The 18,144-nt window shown below is 47.1% G+C and overlaps 1 protein-coding gene across 1 annotated transcript in view; it reads right to left on the reverse strand.

The window, feature by feature from the left end:
• Positions 1-3,908: 3,908 nt before the first annotated feature.
• Positions 3,909-18,144, reverse strand: part of LOC103610570 (leukotriene-B(4) omega-hydroxylase 1-like) — a 34,858-nt gene continuing 20,622 nt past the window's right edge. The window contains exons 5-14 of the mRNA XM_008594717.1: positions 15,831-15,884; positions 15,611-15,738; positions 13,622-13,743; positions 12,699-12,969; positions 11,592-11,658; positions 11,265-11,394; positions 4,985-5,118; positions 4,825-4,889; positions 4,573-4,655; positions 3,909-4,152 (exon numbers count right to left, since the gene is read on the reverse strand). Of these exons, the coding sequence (XP_008592939.1) occupies positions 3,975-4,152; positions 4,573-4,655; positions 4,825-4,889; positions 4,985-5,118; positions 11,265-11,394; positions 11,592-11,658; positions 12,699-12,969; positions 13,622-13,743; positions 15,611-15,738; positions 15,831-15,884 (1,232 nt within the window). The 3' untranslated portion in view covers positions 3,909-3,974. The remainder of the gene's footprint in view (positions 4,153-4,572; positions 4,656-4,824; positions 4,890-4,984; positions 5,119-11,264; positions 11,395-11,591; positions 11,659-12,698; positions 12,970-13,621; positions 13,744-15,610; positions 15,739-15,830; positions 15,885-18,144) is intronic.

Raw genomic sequence — 18,144 nt, forward strand, 5'->3', positions numbered from 1 at the left:
CACTGGTCTGTATCTTTTTTCATTTAACATTATATCAATCTCTCCTTGTATATCTCCTGAGATTTGTGGCAAAATAGGTTTTTTCCCTACTCTGGAGCTATAAAATAATTTTCCCATGGCTTCTGCGAGAGCTGATTAGACTCCCTTTTTAAAAAATTGAAATACTTGATTCATCTAGATATTACCTTTTTATAAGACATGAGAAGCAAGTTGAGTTGACTTTTTTCCAAGAAACCTCCCAGTTGTTTAAAGAGCTTTTACAAAATGATCTATATATTTTTCTTTTGATATAAGATGCCATCTTTAGCAGGCACTATGTGTATGGGGGGAAAATTTATCACCATAAATCTTTAGTTTTTCTACTTAGAAATAAAAGCCAGTTGGAAAAGATAATAAAAAANTTTTTGCATTTCTGGTATCTCTTTTTGGGTGTTTGTTCATTTTGTCAGGGATTTTCACTCGAATCTTGGACCTCTGATTCAAGTCCCGTAAGGTATGTGTGTTCTGCACCTCGCTATCGGGGCGTTTTCACACTCTGTGTACACTAGATGGGGCTGTTGAGCCTTGCAAAGGGTTCCTTCAGGGTGTGTAATTATTGTTCTTTCTTTCTTTATTTATTTCTGAGACTCCGCCTCCTTTTTCCGGACCTCTCCCCACTCTGTGTGCTCAGAACTGGGCTGAGGCGTGTCTTCTACAAACCTTGTCTTTCAGTTGAGACATCAAAGTTGTGCCCTGCTCCCCCCTGCCCAGCAGGTGTCCAGTCTCTCCCACTGCCGGGTGTGAACTCCTCGGGGAAGGGTCCCTCAGCACACAGTTCCTCTTTGACTCCCCCTAGCACAGGTCGGCCCTCCGGGAGAGCTCTCCAGTAGCTTCAATCTAGCTCCAGAGCACTCTGGGCTCCCCTCTCCCCACCAGAAATCAGTTAGGGGTTTTCCCAAACTGAGGCCCCCAGAGATGGAATCTGCCTCCCGGAAACAGGGAGTTTACCTGGGGCCGACACCCAGGGTGTGGTGGAGAGATGATCTCGGTGGGCTCCTCTTCCCTGCACTCCCAACGCTGGCCGGGGGTTCCCCACACTACCAGCCCCATCAGAGATCCGCGGGGAGAGTGGGATTGTAGGCCGGTCCACAGGCCCCAGGGTGACCCGTGTCGAGGTAAGCAAATGGCACATCTCAGTTAGGAGCCACGCCAAGCAGAGATGGCTGGCCTGCCTGCACTAAGCCGGCCATCTCCGCCCCCACCCGATAAAATGGAGGCAGCTCTGTTGCGGGCACCTGGCTTGGTGTGGTAGGCAGGAGCCTGGTGGGCGGGGAGCAGTCGGGCTTCACCCCGCAAATGGGGCTGGGCTGGGGGTGACTCACAGAGCTCACAGAGTTGGGCCGGTCCGGCGCCTTCCACTCCATTTCTGTCTCCTCGCACTCTTTAATCTTCTTTCCTCAACCCTGTATTGTTTTGTTCACCTTTGAAAGGTTTGTGGGTCTCTGGGTGGCTGCACAGAGTCCCTTAAGGAGAGTCTGGTGATACTGATGAAGGGCCTCCTTACCCTGATTAGTGTTGGGGTCCCAATTATGCCAGCTAAGTGGGAATACATGCTCGAGATGGATAGAATCATCAGAAGGTTGTCCATCCCTGCCCACAATAGGCTTTAATGCCTCACGGCAAATGCGCTCACGTTCCTCAGAAGTGAAGAGGGACTGCAGGAGTTGCTGGCCATCATCCCAGGTGGGCTGATGGGTAAAGAACACAGTCTCCAAAAGGGGGATGAGACCTTGGGGTTTCTCAGACAAGGAAAGATTCTGGTTCTTCCAGTTATAAAGACCACTAGTGGAGAAGGGGGCATACACCATGAATGGGGCTTGATCTTGTGGGGTCCCCAGTGGGAGGGGAGCCTGCCAAATGGGAGTAAAGTGTGGGCAAGGGAAGAGTAGAGGAGGGAGCAGGAGAAGTGGAAGAAGTGTGATCTGGCTGGTAAGGGGTACCACTCCAAATATGTTGGGGACTGAGAAGCTCTGCGGAGTCTGGTGAGGGCAGATAAGGGGGGGGCCTTGGGGCAACAGGGACGGTGGAAGGAAGGTCAATAGGATCCTCAGGGGTGTCCTGCAGGACCATGGGTGGAAGATCCTAGATGGCTTCTCTGGAAGAACCTACTGAAGGGAGTGGTTTAGTTAGGAGAATTTTCCCTTACTAGCCAAAATGTCATAGGGAATGGGGTTTTTCAGACTGGGGTCCCCCCTTATGATGCCGTGGCTGGAGACATTGTTTTAACCAGGATGGCATCTCAGTTACAACTTGAATCTAGACCATGATATAGAGAAGTTGGCCTGGATGTCTGGGTGGGGGGGTCCTTGAGACAATAGTCTTGCATCTGGCGAGCTACAGGGAGATCTATGGTCCCATAAGGTAGCCAACCCACCCTGAAAGTGAGCCAATCTAATTCACAAAACTTTTTGAGTTCAAAAGGTTCCACTTTGGACCCAAAGCCGTTGGCTGCCACTTTTTGAAAATAATCAAAGTGTGATATCATTGACTGCAGAGGAGTGGCTCCGCAGATGGGCTGGGAGATATTCTTTCCTAATATCAATTCTTTCCTTGTACTAATCAAGACCACACAAACTGAGGCACCAAAATATCTTCACGTTTAGGAATTTTTTTTTGGGGGGGGCAAAAACCTAAAGTGTACACTGACTTGATGAGACTGCTATAAAACACCCCACTGACATGAGGTATAGGAGTGCCAGGAGAAACTTTTCTATGTTAGTGCAATCTCTTGGGGTGGCAGATACCAGTCCTATAACTAGTACTAGGACAAGTAACACAATAAAGGTCAGAGACACAGGATGGCATATATTTACCATGCCTCATTATTATGTTACATAGGACCACAGTTAAAGACATTAACACATGGACACAGGTGGGTACATGAGCAGGCAAGCTAAGTTGCTGGAGCCAAAGCCAAGCGTAAAATTTCTAAAGTGGTTTCTCAACTGGAAAAAAGGAAAGGTTGAACAAATAGAAAATTCTCAGGGTTCTCTGCAACAATATGGTTGAGGAAACTGAGGCACTGAGAGGGACAGTAACTTACCCAAGTCACACAGCAGAGCTGAGATGAGCCCAAGTAGTCTGGCTCCAGATCTCATGCTGTTAAGGGTGACTTTTGTTTCCAATAGTGTGGCCTTGAATTTCAAGTATCAAATAGGATGGTTCTATCCCCAACTCACCCTAAGATGGGACAGTGTGGCCTGTGATGGGAATGAACGAGGAACCTGGAGGTGAAATGTGGGGGATGAGGCCTCCCCCTGACACTCTTGTGAGGGCAACTGGTGGACACTGTGTGCTCACCCAGTATTGGTTGTCCATGCCGCCTGAGCAGCACCAGGGGGCCCAGAAGGGAGTAGGGAGGGGACTCCCTAAAGGTAGGGGATGGAGGTCACAGGGAGACCTGACAGAGGTGGGACGTTGGCAAGAGCACGAAGGGAACTTAGAATCCTGGAGAGGGTGCAGGATGGAAGCTGCAGGCCTCCTCCCCTGTGTTCTGGGCCGTCCTTGGCCTTTCTTGGGAGACACCCACAGCACAGACGAATGGTTCTGTCTCCACGGGTTTTCCTCCTTCACTCAGAGCCTCAGTCTTACTCCTTAAATCCGTCCTTAACTCTGATCCTTCTTCTGCTCAAACACCTCCCATGGCTCCCTACTAACCACAGGATAAAGTCCACACCTGGAATCTGGGAGAACTGCCATCAGGGTGGGGACCCTGTGCTCAGCCAGAGAGGCTGTCAGGGTCTTGGGATCAGAGACTCCAGCCCCACCTCCACCGACCCAAGCCCACTCCCTAAATTCTCCCAGTCCCCCAGCGCCCCCTGCTGGCTCTAGGTGAAGCTCAGGCAGAGGCGACAGCACAATTTTATTCCTGGGAATCTGCAAAGGTAGGTGAGTGGGCTCGGTGTGGGTTCCCAGGCCAGGGGGTGGTGGGTGCATCACTGCGGGCCCGCGCTCAGCGGCTCCACCCTCAGCCACAGTCCGCCCTCCGCGCGCAGGATCAGCTCTGGCGTCCTACGAGGCTCCTCGTCGTCGGGCAGGACGCGGAAGCGCAGCTGCGTGAGCGCCAGGGCCACCTTCATCTCAGCCATGGCGAACGTCTGTCCGATGCAGTTCCTGGGGGCCGAGATGGGGGCTCTGTTTGCGCGAAGGACCCCCGGGGCCCCATCGTACCTGAAACCTGGACTAGGACCCCCACCCCCAACCTGCTCACCCTGAGGGGCACAGAGGGGGTTAAGTGTGCCTGGGGCCCCGACGTGGGCTTCTGTATCCCTTGAGCCTGGCCCAGAATCCAGCCCCCAACTCAGAATAACAGATATGGGGTGGGGGCGTGGAGCACACCACAGACCCCTCCTGGACTTACCCACCCAAGCTCCATCCCCAGAACTTTGCCCATAACCTCTGGAGGATGGGAGGGAAGGAGAGCTGGAACTCTGACCATCTACAACTTCACCCCTCCCTGTGCCCTTCTCCACTGTCGTGCCCAGACCCCCACCTCCATCACCCCATCCCCACCCAGAAGCTTGCTGGCCTCACCTGGGCCCTGCAGAGAAGGGAATAAAAGCCAGAGGTGACCTGTCCTTGACGTTTTCAGGGTCGAAGCGGAAGGAGTCATAGACCTGGAGGGGAGAACAAGACAGAGTTGCTGGGTGGGGTCTCCCAGGACAGCCAGCCTTGGAGGGACAGATGTGTGTGGTGGGGGAGGTGATGTCTCATTTCCCAAGTTAAAACACTGCCCCTCCCCTAGAGCCCCTGGAATCGACAAGGACGGGGAGGGGAAGACAGCACCTCAGGGTCCAGCCACACAGCTGGGTTGTGGTGGGTCCCGAAAATACTGAGGAGGCAAGTGACACCTGTGGGACAGGAGGGAGCAGTCAGGACAAGGCCCCAGAGCCTGAAGGGCCCCTCTTCCAACCCAGGAGCCTCATCCCACTCGCGTTGTGGGCACCTTTGGGAATGACGCGGCCTTCTGGGAGCTCAACGTCCTGGGTACAGCGGCGAGATATGACTGTGACCGGGGGATGAAGGCGCAGACTCTCCTTGAGGCACATGGTCAGGAAGGGCAGCTCCGCCAGGTCATCCCTATGAAACCGTCCCAGCCCCCCCAAGAATTATCCAGAGTTCCAAAACAGTCTTCCAGCCCATCTGTTGCCCAGTGAGACCTTTTCTACCTATAACAAAATGAACTCCAGATGGATCAAATGTTTGAGAATAAAAGTGCAGAAAAAAATTAGAAAGCAAGAATCAGAAAAGTATCAGAGAAAACCTAGCTCATTTTTTAAAGAAATGTTTTCTGAGCAAAACATCAACCAGAAAGAGTTAATAAATTTGCTTAAAAACAAATATTCTTATGGCCAGAAAGCAAAATCGAAATGTAAATGACTAAGCAAAAAATTAAAGAAATTCAATGTTTTGCTCTTATTTATCATTGTACTAGAGATAATAGCAAATGCAATTAGACAAGGAAAAAAAGGAGAGTAATGCAAGTTGGAATGTGGGGTAAATGTATTATTTGACAGATAGTGATTTTATACTTAGAAAGCACAGGAGAATTCATTGCAAAATTCTTACAAATATTGAAGATACAGTAAGGGACTGAATTTGTTTCTTTAACCTTTATTTCGAAGGAGTAGCTGTTTAAACTTTAATAGCTGATATGGTTAACTGGTTCAAAATTTGAAAACTATAAAACGTCACCATCCCCATGGCCCAACAGTACCCACTTCCCCTCTTCACAGGTTGTCTAGGTTATAACTACTTTTTAATTTATCTTTTTAGAGCTACTTTTGAAGTGATAGATAGGATAAATGCACTGATATGATCATGGCACACTGTACAAATGTACCCAAATATAATATTGTACTCCATAAATATCTATAATTACTATGGGTCAATTAATAAAAAATAAATTAAAATTTTTTAAAAAAATTCAGAGACAGAAGTAAATTACAGGTTACCAGAAACGACAAGGGAAGGAATAATAACGTGTTATTACTTAACGGGTACTGAGCGTATGTTTAGGAGAAACAGAAGTTATGGAAATAGAGGTGGTGGTTGCACAGCATTGTGAATATAATTAATTCCATGCAATGCATGTTCTAACAGGCTTAAAATGGCAATCCTTATGTTATACATGTTTTACCACAATAAAAAAAAGTGTGAAAAAACTAAAAAAATCAAAATTAAGTCATAAAAATTATAAAGCAGCATACTATATACTACACACTGGTCTGTATCTTTTTTCATTTAACATTATATCAATCTCTCCTTGTATATCTCCTGAGGTTTGTGGAAAAATAGGTTTTTCTCTACTCTGGAGCTATAAAATAATTTTCCCATGGTTTCTGCTAGAGCTGATAGGACTCCCTTTTTAAAAAATTGGAATACTTGGGCCGGCCCGGTGGCGCACTGCTACAGGGCGCCGCTTGGGAGCACAGCAGTGCTCCCGCCGAGGGTTCGGATCCCACATACAGACCGGTTCCCGCTCACTGGCTGAGCGAGGTGTGGGCACAACACCGAGGGTTGCCATCACGTTGCCAGACACGAAAAAAGACAAAAAGGAAAAAAAATAAAAATAAAAATTGAAATACTTGATTCATCTAGATATTACCTTGTTATAAGACATGAGAAGCAGGTTGAGTAGAATTTTTCCCAAGCAACCTCCCAGTTATTTAAGGAGCTTTTACAAAATGATCTATATATTTTTCTTTTGATATAAGATGCCATCTTTAGCAGGCACTATGTGTATGGTGGGAAATTTTATTACCATAAATCTTTAGTTTTTCTACTTAGAAATAAAAGCCAGTTGGAAAAGATAATAAAAAAGATGGTAATACTAATAGTATAAAACACCTGGATTATATTTAGGAAACATGAAATCTCTCTACTCCAAATGAATATGTAAATTTCCTTCAATCCAAATGAAAGATACAATACACCACTACAACACAAGCAGCTAAGGGTTACTTTAACAGAACAGGCACAACATCTCTGAGCAAATATTTAAACTCTATTAAAAGATGAAAGATTACTTGAATAGATGGGTATCCACTCCACACTATGGGATAGTATGTGTCAATATTTTGAAGTAATCTATTTTCCACAAATCAATCATATATTCAAACTCACCAATAGAATATATTCACTTCAAATGAAAATCAACCTGATTTTTTTTTTGAAACTTGATGAACTTCTTCTAAAATATTTCTGGAAGAATAAAAGATACTGAAGAGTTCGGTTAATTTGAAAATAAAAGATTGAAGAGAGAGAGAACTCATTCTACCAGATATTAGGACCTATTACGAAGGTGCAGTCATACAAATCGTGTGCCACTGAGGCAAGAACGGGAAAAAAGACACATGGGACCAAAGAGAGAGCTCAGAGACAGACACGTGAATAAGTGAAAACTTCACATCTGCTAAAGGAAGTCACACTAAACCCCGAGAAGTGTACAGTGTGTAGATACTATGTAGGTAAAAGAAAATGTGGACAAATTTGACTTAATAGAAATTAACCAAAAGTACCCCAAAAGTCTAAAGGCAATCCTTAGCAACACAAGACAGAAAAAAAGATGATTTTTAATTCGCGTTGTAATAAGTAAATATTTTTAAAAAGAGGACCCCAAAAGAGAGCAAAGAATGTAAGACGAACACTCACATGGAAAGAAAACCAGTGGTTCATTATCAACATGAACAAGAGATGCTCAATCTCACTCTTACTTAAGGAAACATGTGTTAGAAGAAATACAAAGATCAGCAAAGATTTAAAATCGAGTAATACAATAGTGTTACTGAGAAAGTTATCTGAAGCTGGTGCTATCAGGCTCAGCTAACAGGAATGGATTTGCAGTCATTTTTAAAATCATGTAATGCAATAAAAAATGGTCTTTGATTGAGCAGTTGCGCTTCTGGGAATCTGTCCTGCAGAGATGCTCACACATGCATGTAAGTAACGGTCACCGTACACACATGCTGACCAAGCCATGTTTAATTTAGCAAAAGTCTGGAAACAAACCAAATATAAATCAGAGGTAAGTTGTTTAGATAAATTATGGTACATACACATGATAGAATACCATACAGCTGACAAAAGGGAGGAAATAGGGATCGTTTTTCCTATCACACACTGCAAGCTGGAATGTAAATCAGTACAGAGTCTGGAAGGTAAATTGACACTATCTATTATAACCAGACACATGTCTTCAACATGAGATGAGCTGGATAAAATATGGAATCCATGGGCTGGCCCGGTGGCACACTGGAGAGTGCGCCACTTGGGAGCGCAGCGGTGCTCCCGCCGAGGGTTCGGATCCCATGTGGAGACCGGTTCCCACTCACTGGCTGAGCACGGTGCGGGCGCAACACCAAGGGTTGCGATCCTGTTGCTGGTCCCCAGTACGGGCGCAACACCGAGGGTTGCGATCCCGTTACTGGTCAGTAAAAGAGACAAAAAGGGGGGAAAAATATGGAATCCATGCAGCCTGTAAAAAAAGTGCTGTAAGACACACTGCTGAGTGGACAAAATGTTATAAAAAAATTACGTATGTCAATGCCAAAGGGAAAAAAGTATATGAACATATATATGGAGATTAGATAGATTATAGATAGATAGGCAGATAGATAGATAGATAGATGGCAAACTGATAGCTCTGGAGACCTCTTGGAAGGAAGTGAGGAGATCAGGTTGGGGGGGGAGGAATGTCAAGGATAACCCAAGTCTTCTCTGCAATGTCTCATTCAGGGCATCAAGAACTAGTTCTCATCACTGTTTTTGTAATTCAAAACTCATTTTTCATGTGGTATACACACAAATGGAATACTAATTACCCCTTTAAAAAAGAAGAAAATTCTGTCATTTGCAGTGATATGGATGAACCTGGAGATCATTATGCTAAGTGAATTAAGCCAGATACACCAAGACAAATACTGCATGATCTTACTCATCTGTGGCATGTAAAACAGTCAAACTCGTAGAAACAGAGGCTAGAATGGTGGTTACAACCACAGGATATATATGGGGTGGGAAATGTGAAGATGATGGTCAATGAGTATAAGTTGAGTTAGAGAAGAGATGTAAGTTTTTTAGGTTTATTGCACAACATAGTGACCACAGGAAATAATCATTTTTCAAAATTGCTAAGACAGTAGGTCCAGCCCGGTGGCGCACTCGGTAGAGTGCAGTGCTTGGGAGTGTGGCGGCACTCCCGCCGAGGGTTCGGATCCCATACATGGACCGGTCCGCTCACTGGTTGAGCACGGTGCGGGCGCAACACTGAGGGTTGCGATCCCATTACCGGTCACGAAAAAAGACAAAAAGGGGAAAAAAAAAATTGCTAAGACAGTAAATTTCAAAGGTTATCCCTACAAAAATTATAACTATGTGAAGACATGGACATGTGCATTTGCTTAATTTAATCATTCCATATTGTATACATATATTATCACATTGTACACCAGAAATATATATAATTAAAATTTGTCAACAAAAAATTAAAATCAAATTTTAAAACAAGCCAATTTTTCAAAAGTCATGCTATGATAAACATAAAAGAAAATATCGCAAAATTATATTGTTGGTGTGCAGACCTGTGTCTATTTTATGTACTCTCATTTGTGCAGAAAAAGAGTGTGTGTTTATATAAATGTGGGCATGAGGATAGCCATTTCCTGGAAAGAAACACAGCAAACCACTGACCTTAATCACTGCTGGGGAGGGGCTTAAGAAGAAAGTTCATTTTATCCTAAATTCTTTGGTACACTTCTTTTTACAAGTGCATAATTTTTCATGAAGTTTTGATTTTTCCAAGTGTAAAAATGCTTCTCTGCCTCACAGGACTGTTGTGCAGAGCAAAGGCTTGGAGGGGAGGACACTACTCCCAAAATGCCTGTCCCTTCCAAAGCCTCCTCTCCATCCCCCAGCCTCTGCCTGGCTCAGTCCTCAGAATCCCCTACCTGTGCCATCTGTCTACAGCTTGTGCTCTCCAGTATGCCCTCCACACTAGTTCTAGGAAGATCCTTCTACTACCCAAATCTGACCTGTCCCTCCCCTGCTAAACCCTGCCCATGGCTCCCCATTTCCCTAGGTTAACATCCAAGCCATTACTATTGCTTTGCAAGACTTCCTCAGCCAGCCTCTGCTGCCACCTCCAGTTTCATCATCTCATCATGACTCTGTCCCTCCCTCTATCTCTCTCTCTCTCCTCGTTCCTCCCCCTTCTGTCTCTCTCTATGACCCTCTCCCCACTTTCACACAGACCTCCCCCTCTCCTTCCCCGGTCCATCTTTTCTGTTCTCTCTTCTCTACACATTTGCCTAAACTCTCTTCCTGATCTACAGCACTGTTGTTCAACTGCCCCCAAATATCTATTGACCATCATTAAGGACCTCAAGTGAGACACTTTTTTTAATTGTAACATAACTGTTTATACATGTTTTTAGGGAACAGTGTTGACTATCAGTTTTGTGTACAATATGTAATGATTGAGTCAGTATTGGGATGTTCATTATTACAATTGTAATTATTCTTTGTGTCCCTTACCTAATTTCTCCCTAACCCCTTTCCCCCTCTGCCTTTGCCACCTCTTGTAACCATAGGTCTGTTCTGAGACACTTTTTTACCCCAGCCTTGCTTCTCTGGGAGCATCCTGACCTGGGACTGTTCCCCCACCCGGCTGGGAGCTCCTGGAAGACAGAGGCCTGGGCTGCATCATTTTCATGTCTCCAGAGCACAGACAGGTCTGGGTAAATAATTGCAGATGGGAAGGCTGTGTGGGAGTGTTTGCTGAATGAAGACAGGGTGGATGGATGATGGAGGTGTTCTTGACAAGACATGGATGAGTCTTTCTCCCAAGTGTCCCTGGTGAATCCCTGGACTAGTCAGTAGGAAAGGAATTAGGGCACAAAAGAGGAAGCATTCAGAGAGTGAAGATGTTTGAAAAAAATGCTATTATAGGGAGAAAGGGAAGGGACTGGAAGGAAGTTTAGTTACTGAGTATGTGCTGCATAGCATCATCTGCCCTCATGCATTCACTAATTCTCTCAGGAGCACAGATCTTGTTTCCCAAATATCTGCAACCTTTCCCCTGTTACCAGGCCCTGACTCTGGGCTCTGCTTCTTTTCCCACCAAGCCACAGTGGTGGAATTAACAAAAACTACTTCCTCCTTTCCCCACCTAAGGAGCAGGGCCAAAGAAAGGGGCTCAGGAACAGGCCACGAGGACCTGAACTCACCATTCAATCTCTTCAGGCTCGCGGTCCCTCAGGAGCTCTCGCACCTCCTGCCGGCAGCGCTCCTGGTATTCCGGATGCTTTGCAAGGTGGTACAGGACCCAGGAGAGTCCACTGGCTGTGGTGTCATGACCTGAGGGGTAGCCAGGCAGGCTTGGGTCTCTGGGCTGCTTCAGCACCGGAGGGGTGGACAGCGCCCTCCCATTGAGAGCCTCAGGGAGGATGGGGGAGGGGAAGATGGGCAGAACTGAGTGATTCAGGGTCCACCAGCCACATCCCTGGGATGCAGAGACCCCTGTTCCCACTGTAGTCCCACACTGTGACCCTCACCCTCAAACATGAAGGTGTCAGCCTCTGCTCTGATGTCCTCATCTGACAACTCCTTCCCATCTTCATCCTGGAGAGAAGACAATGTCCGCATATCACACTATGTCAGTGGGATTCTGAGTCTAACCTAAGATAATCCCTGGATATCCATCATCCTTCATGAAACCCAAGCTCACTCTCCACGTAGACTCTCCTGGTCACCATCACCAGAGCCCCACCCCACCGTCTTCCTCCCTGGGTCCCTTGCCTCCTGTTTTGTCCCTGGTGGGAGGAATCAATGACCCATGAATATTTTCATGATTCTGCATGATGAGAACTTTTATGAGAAATTACTGGCAACCTGGGTTACTGGATGGTGGAATGGCAATTTGTCTCAGAAGTTAGAGATTAAGTATTGCTCCAAAGATATTTGTGCATATTCTAAGTTGTAGACCCAGAATCTTATCTCCTCTGGAAACATTTGGGTTATAAAGCTATAGACGTTGTCTTCTCATGGGAGAGGATTTAAGAATGAATAAATAAATAAATAAATAAATTGTTCTCTCTATGTCTCAGTGTGTGTGTGTGTTTCTGTTTCTGGATGGCAGAATGGGCATGTGTGCCATCGGTTCTATATCATTTCTAAGACTCATCATGTGGGTGGCTCTCTTACAATGCAAACTCTGCCACACAAAGAGGAAATACACTGTGCTCCCCTCAAACAATTTGTAAATGGGGAGCCAGAGCTACCATACTACTCTGGCTGCTGTTCTTGCTGCAAGTAATAAATGAGTTGCTCTTACGCAGGGGTTTGGTGAATCTGTCAGCAAAGACATAGACCTAGACAAACACACAGATACAGATATATAGATATAAATAACGTAGCACACTTACTTGTTAAGGTATAAATAGAGGGAAATCTCAGGCTCTTACCATTTTTAGCTTTGCAATCTCCTGCTGACTGCACTCCACAGAGTCATCTCTAGAACCTGTCTCTGACCTGTTCTTCCCTTTCTCCAATAGTTTCCAGGGCTCCCCAGTTCCCCCTGGATGAAGTCTGAGTTCTTTATATCTGACCTTTGACATAAAGATCCATTCTACCCCTTGGATGCAGGTCCCAGAGCAGCCCACCTTGCTCAGCAGGAGCACATCGATGAAGTCCAAAGTCTTGGTCTTGGCCTTGGCCTTGAGGAAATCATCAACACCCTGATCGGGGAGGGTGCGGCGCCTCTCCTGGATGACGGCGTCTGTGAAGTCGTGCACCAGGCGACAGTCCCTGAGGAAGCGCCGGCCGTCAGCAGTGAGATAGTACAGGAGGTCCACGTGCAGGATGGGATGATGCTGCCTTTTTGCCACAAGGGCGCTGAGCTCCAAGATGGCAGCAATATACTCACTGGGCTTCCTGCAGGATGAGGACATAAAGGAGGCAACAATGTAACACACCTGAAGTCTGTGAAGGAACTCCCACCAGCAGCTGGAGCTACTTCCCATTAAGAGACTGAGTGTCCAGAAACAGACGGTCTCACAGATACACAGTGGGTATCTCCAAACTCTCTTCCCTCCATCCCATCTCAGTCCACACAACTCAGACCTCAAGCGTTTCCAACTGGTTCAAGGCCCAGTACTTACTCTATGCTCTTTGCATCCAATGTCAACTCCACTTCAAGTCTACATGATGTCAGTCCTTCGGAGAGCTCAGCTCTGACCATGCCCATCATCAATGCAAAAACCTTCCATACTGGCCTGGTAACCTCATGATGACGTTCATATCCCTTTGCTCAGTTTTTCTATGTCCTTGAGATGTAGGATCTGTCTACACCTCATTCCACTGTCTGTTGCCCATGCTCTGCTCATCCTAGACTTTTTGCCTTTTCTTAAGTATTTTTCCCTGCCTGCAAGACTATAGTTTCTCTCTGCCCTGCCTGTCCTTCAGTGCCCAGATCTGACCCACCTCCTCAAGGAAGGCTTTTCTGGTTGCCCTGGCCAGCCCTCCCTCCCCTACCTGTTCCCTAGGATCCATGGGTCAAGTTCCCAGGCCCTGGCCAGGGACTCACTCCTGACAGTTGCTGTCGAAGCTGAAGACACATTTCTGCAGACTGTCCAAGGTCATGAGGCTGATGTTCTCAAACATGTCCAGATGGGCACTGCCCTGTGAGGCCAGGCGCTGCCACTTGGCCTGGCCAGAGAACAGGACAGAGCTGAGGCTGGGACCTGGCTCCCCTGACCCTTCCCCAACTTCAACCACCATTATGGACTCCCTCAGAACCAGCCTCTTGGTCTTCTGCCCCAGGTACCCATCAACATGGAGAACCAGGCATGGTTGAGAGTGGAAGCTGTTACCATTGGGAGGTGAAAACCCAAGGCTGGGAGTCAGGAGACCTGGGTGCAAGTACCAGCTCTGCCTCCTCTGCTCTGTGTGACTTTGGTCAACTCAATGCCCTCCTCTGGGCCCCACTGGTGAAATCATCAGTAACAATTAAAGTGACCTGCTTTGGTGTAAGATAAATCAGATTAGAATCCCTGCTCCACCGCTACTACCTCTTTTTCTATCTGGGTGAATTTGGGGAAGATCCCTCTGAACATCAGTTTCATCATCTGTAATGGGGCAATAATAACCTCTGTCTCACCATGCTGTGAAAATTAAACTAGGCAACATATATTGTGGAATTGGCACATGGCATTATTTCTGGTATATGAAGAAAGCTCAATAAATATTACCTTACCTCATCCTCATTGTTTTAAATTGATATTAAATAGATCCCTGTGTGGGGAGAGGTAGTGCTCATGGCACTTTGCTGGATATGACAAGAATGCAAAATCCTAATGTTCTTAACCTGGGCCATTTCTCACAGTTGTGTTTGCAGAGAAAAAATCTTGGGAGATACGGTAATCTCTCCTCTGAATAGATATCAGGCTGGTTTCTGCTTAGTATAAAAGTGGATGCCCTAAGCTTGGTGCTTCTCCCCTGTAATTCAGTGCACTACATGAACAGACGTCTATTGACGCCCACCTGTATCAAGTCCATGGGATTCGGTGGCTTTGGGAAAGGAAAGTAATCAACCAGAAGCCCAGGATGCTTGCCACGCTGTGGGTAAGGAACTGCTCTTTGTCTGTCACCCAGGGGTTTCATGTCTTCTGACAGACTCCATGAAAAAGTAACGAGCTAATTTTTCAGCTTGCAAGTAAGAAAGAATCCTGGGCACTTTATAAAACCCTTTCTGTGAGCTCTTCCCTTCTCCCAGTTTCCACATTCATGCCAATGTGATTTGTGAGCAACATCCATTAAGAGATGGAGCCTGTTTTATCCCCTTTGATTCTGTGTTGGACTTCTGAGTTTCTCTGGCCAACACAATGTGGTTTGAAAGATGAGGTAGTAACTCTAATAAACCTAAGACCCCAGAGGCACTGCAGGCTCCTCTCGCTCCCTGGGACCCTGTCTCTGCCATGTGAACATGCCCGGATGCCTCTGGAAAAAGACAATCAAAGGGAGACAAGGTCACTTGTCCCAGCTGATGCCATTCCTGATTAGCCTGAAACCGGACAAGCCCTAAACATGTGAGAGACTTGAGCCAGGATGAGCAAAGCTGCATACCTGACCCACAGCTGATCATGCACCATAAGTGACCCCATCCAGGACAAAAAGAACCAGCCACTGTCCACACGGATGTGTTGACAATCATAAACCCTTATCGCTTTAAACCAGTGGGTTGCGGAGTAGTTTGTTTTTCAGTAATAGCTACTATGCAATCTTCATCATTATCATCAACAGGGTTGCAAGATGCCAGGGATTTGCTGAGGCAAACCTAGAAACCGACAGCTGCTGTGCACCTGCTATGTGCCCTGGACATGACTATGTTACCTTGTCTTGACTGCTCATTAAGTAGGGATTATTATCCCCATTTTACAAATGAGAAACCAAGGCTTGGAAAGGAAGGAAAATGACCCCAAAGTCACTCAGCAGAGCCTTAATTCCAGACTGACCTGTCTGAGACCCCTCCCCCTTAACAAGGCTCCAGCTGGGACCCTGGGTTCATGTGACTCACGTGCATGACGTTCACACTGTGGTTGAAAATCTTCACATAGGGCTTCAGGATGTTGAAGTGGAAGGCGGGTGTCAGCAGGCGGCGGTGGCGGATCCACTTGTCACCGGCACTCAGCAGCAGCCCATCTCCTAGTGGGGCAGCCATGGGTAGTGGACAAAGGCATCACCTTCCCCTGGTCTCCCAAGGTTGTCCCCAATCCCATTCACCTTCAGTTACTCACCAAGCCACGGTTTCAGGAACCCGTACAAAGTCATATCCTTGGGTGCAATGGCAGCTGACAGGAACGAGGACCATCAAGGGCCATGGAGAGGGTGAGAGGAAGGTCTTTGGGTGTTGGGTGGAGGCTCCTACCCAGGGGTCTGCACTCCCTGCTTCAAGCCCAGCATAGCAGGGAGGGGACCAAGGGAAGAGCAAGCAGGGAGGAGGGTGGGGATTAGCGGGAACCAGACCAGGCTGCAGAAGCAGAGTAGAGAACAGAGCACCCTAACACGGCATGACTCACCCCAGCGTACCTGGACATGGCTCCTACATGGTCCACTATGTTCAACAGCAGGCAAGCACAGCACAGCACTCTACGAAATGCCTTTACAGGGACCTAGGACAACCTGTCTGCCTCAGTAATCTCTGATGTCATATGACATAGACCTGAGACATGTGACATGGACTAACACATGTTAAGATGTCCTGACATGGCCACAACATACATAACAAGCCCTGACGTGACACAACCTACTCTGATATGAACTCAAGATGGTGTGACATGACCTCAGCATGCCCACAGATGGGCTCCTGTCAAGATTTCAAGGTTTCAGATGTAGTTCAGACGTAATACAGACTGGGCCTTAGGTGTGACCAAAACATACCTGAAGACCTGCCTCAGAAAGACTCAAGTAATGTCCCAGACAACTCACAAATGAATTCTGGGTCCCAGACCTCAGACGAGCCCAAACACAGCCCAGAGGAGAAAAGCTGCAGAATGAGGCAATCTCAAACAGCACCTCACGCAAGAACCAGACAGACCCTGACATGTCCCAAATGCCTTTTGTCTCAGCATAGCCCACACTTGACCATCTCCATGTAATCCCAGGAGTAATCCAGGTGTAACATGTGGCAGGTGTAACCAGGACCCTGGTGTAAATGTAAATGTGACAAGATGCGGCCACATAGCAGGTGTCACATGGACACATTTGGACATTAGTAGACACAAGCAGAGGTCAGACAGATGGGAGACCAGGTGAGGCAGAGGCTGTGGCTCTCCACTACAGCCCCCGCATCTCCACTCGGGTCACCCAACCAGCTGGACGCAGCCCAGAGACTTCAGGAGAGGGCAACCTGTGGCCAGTGCAGTGTCTACCTGGAGCAAAGAGCATGAGCTTGATGTAGGTGGGATGGAAGATGTGGATGAATGCATGCCAGGGCGCCACACACCAGCAGCACACACCTCAAAGGTGCTCACCAGGCCCTGTGTGTACAGAGGACCCTCTTCCCAGCTCCAAATCTGGATAAGAGCAAAGAGGTCCCAATTCATGCTCTTCTAGAATGGCAGAGAGAAGGATCTGCAGGGCTGAGACCCAGACCCGGGCCCTGTGTTGAGCCTCATCTTGGGCTCCCTCTGCACATCCTTGATACACGACTGTTCAGGTCCCTCAGGAAAGGACAGGAATATCTCTATCCATTTAGATCCACCACGTTCACCTGGGTTCTCCTTCATTGATTTTTCAGATAAAGAAACTGAGGCTCTGAACAATGAGATACCCATGGTCTGTCAGATAGTAAGTGGCGTGCCTGAGATACGAGTTCAGGTCTGTCTGAAGGTAGAGCCTTAGTCCCTAACCATTGACTTGTTTTGTTTCCTTAATACAATAGCTCTGGGATACCCTTCTCGGCCAAAACTGAGCAACCAGAGTCACTGAGATTGGATGAGGAATTGGTCCTTTGACCCAGGCTAAGATAATTCAACTGAATCATAGGTCATTAATGAGAACTCTGGGGGAAAGGTGAGCTTTCCTATGGGAACTGAGCTTTTGGAACTCATCGTTGGCACCATGAGGAAAGGGCTTCCTTGGAGGAAAAACAACACAGAGAAAAGTCAAAAGGGGAGAAGGATACAGGTTCCTAATGACATTCTTTCAGACCTGGATCCAGCTGTGCCTGGAGGCCACAATCAATATATGTCTTTGGTTTGCTTAGACCACACGTGATTGAGCTTCTACCTCTTACAACTGAAGGGGACCTCAGCAGCCAGAGAGAGCTAGGGACCTGCCCAGAGTCATCCATCAGTTTGGTGTAAGAGCCATGCTCTCGGGCCGGCCCGGTGGCGCACTGCTACAGTGCACTGCTTGGGAGCACGGCGGCACTCCCACCGAGGGTTTGGATCCCACATACAGACTGGTTCCCACTCACTGGCTGAGCGAGGTGTGGCCGCAACACCGAGGGTTGCGATCCCGTTGCCGGTCCCGGTCCAGTACGGGCGTGACACTGAGGGTTGCGATCCGTTGCCGGACACGAAAAAAGACAAAAAGGAAAAAAAAAAA

Source organism: Galeopterus variegatus, unplaced genomic scaffold, assembly GCF_000696425.1.
Source record: "Galeopterus variegatus unplaced genomic scaffold, G_variegatus-3.0.2 Scaffold11322, whole genome shotgun sequence".
NCBI classification, from domain to species: domain Eukaryota; kingdom Metazoa; phylum Chordata; class Mammalia; order Dermoptera; family Cynocephalidae; genus Galeopterus; species Galeopterus variegatus.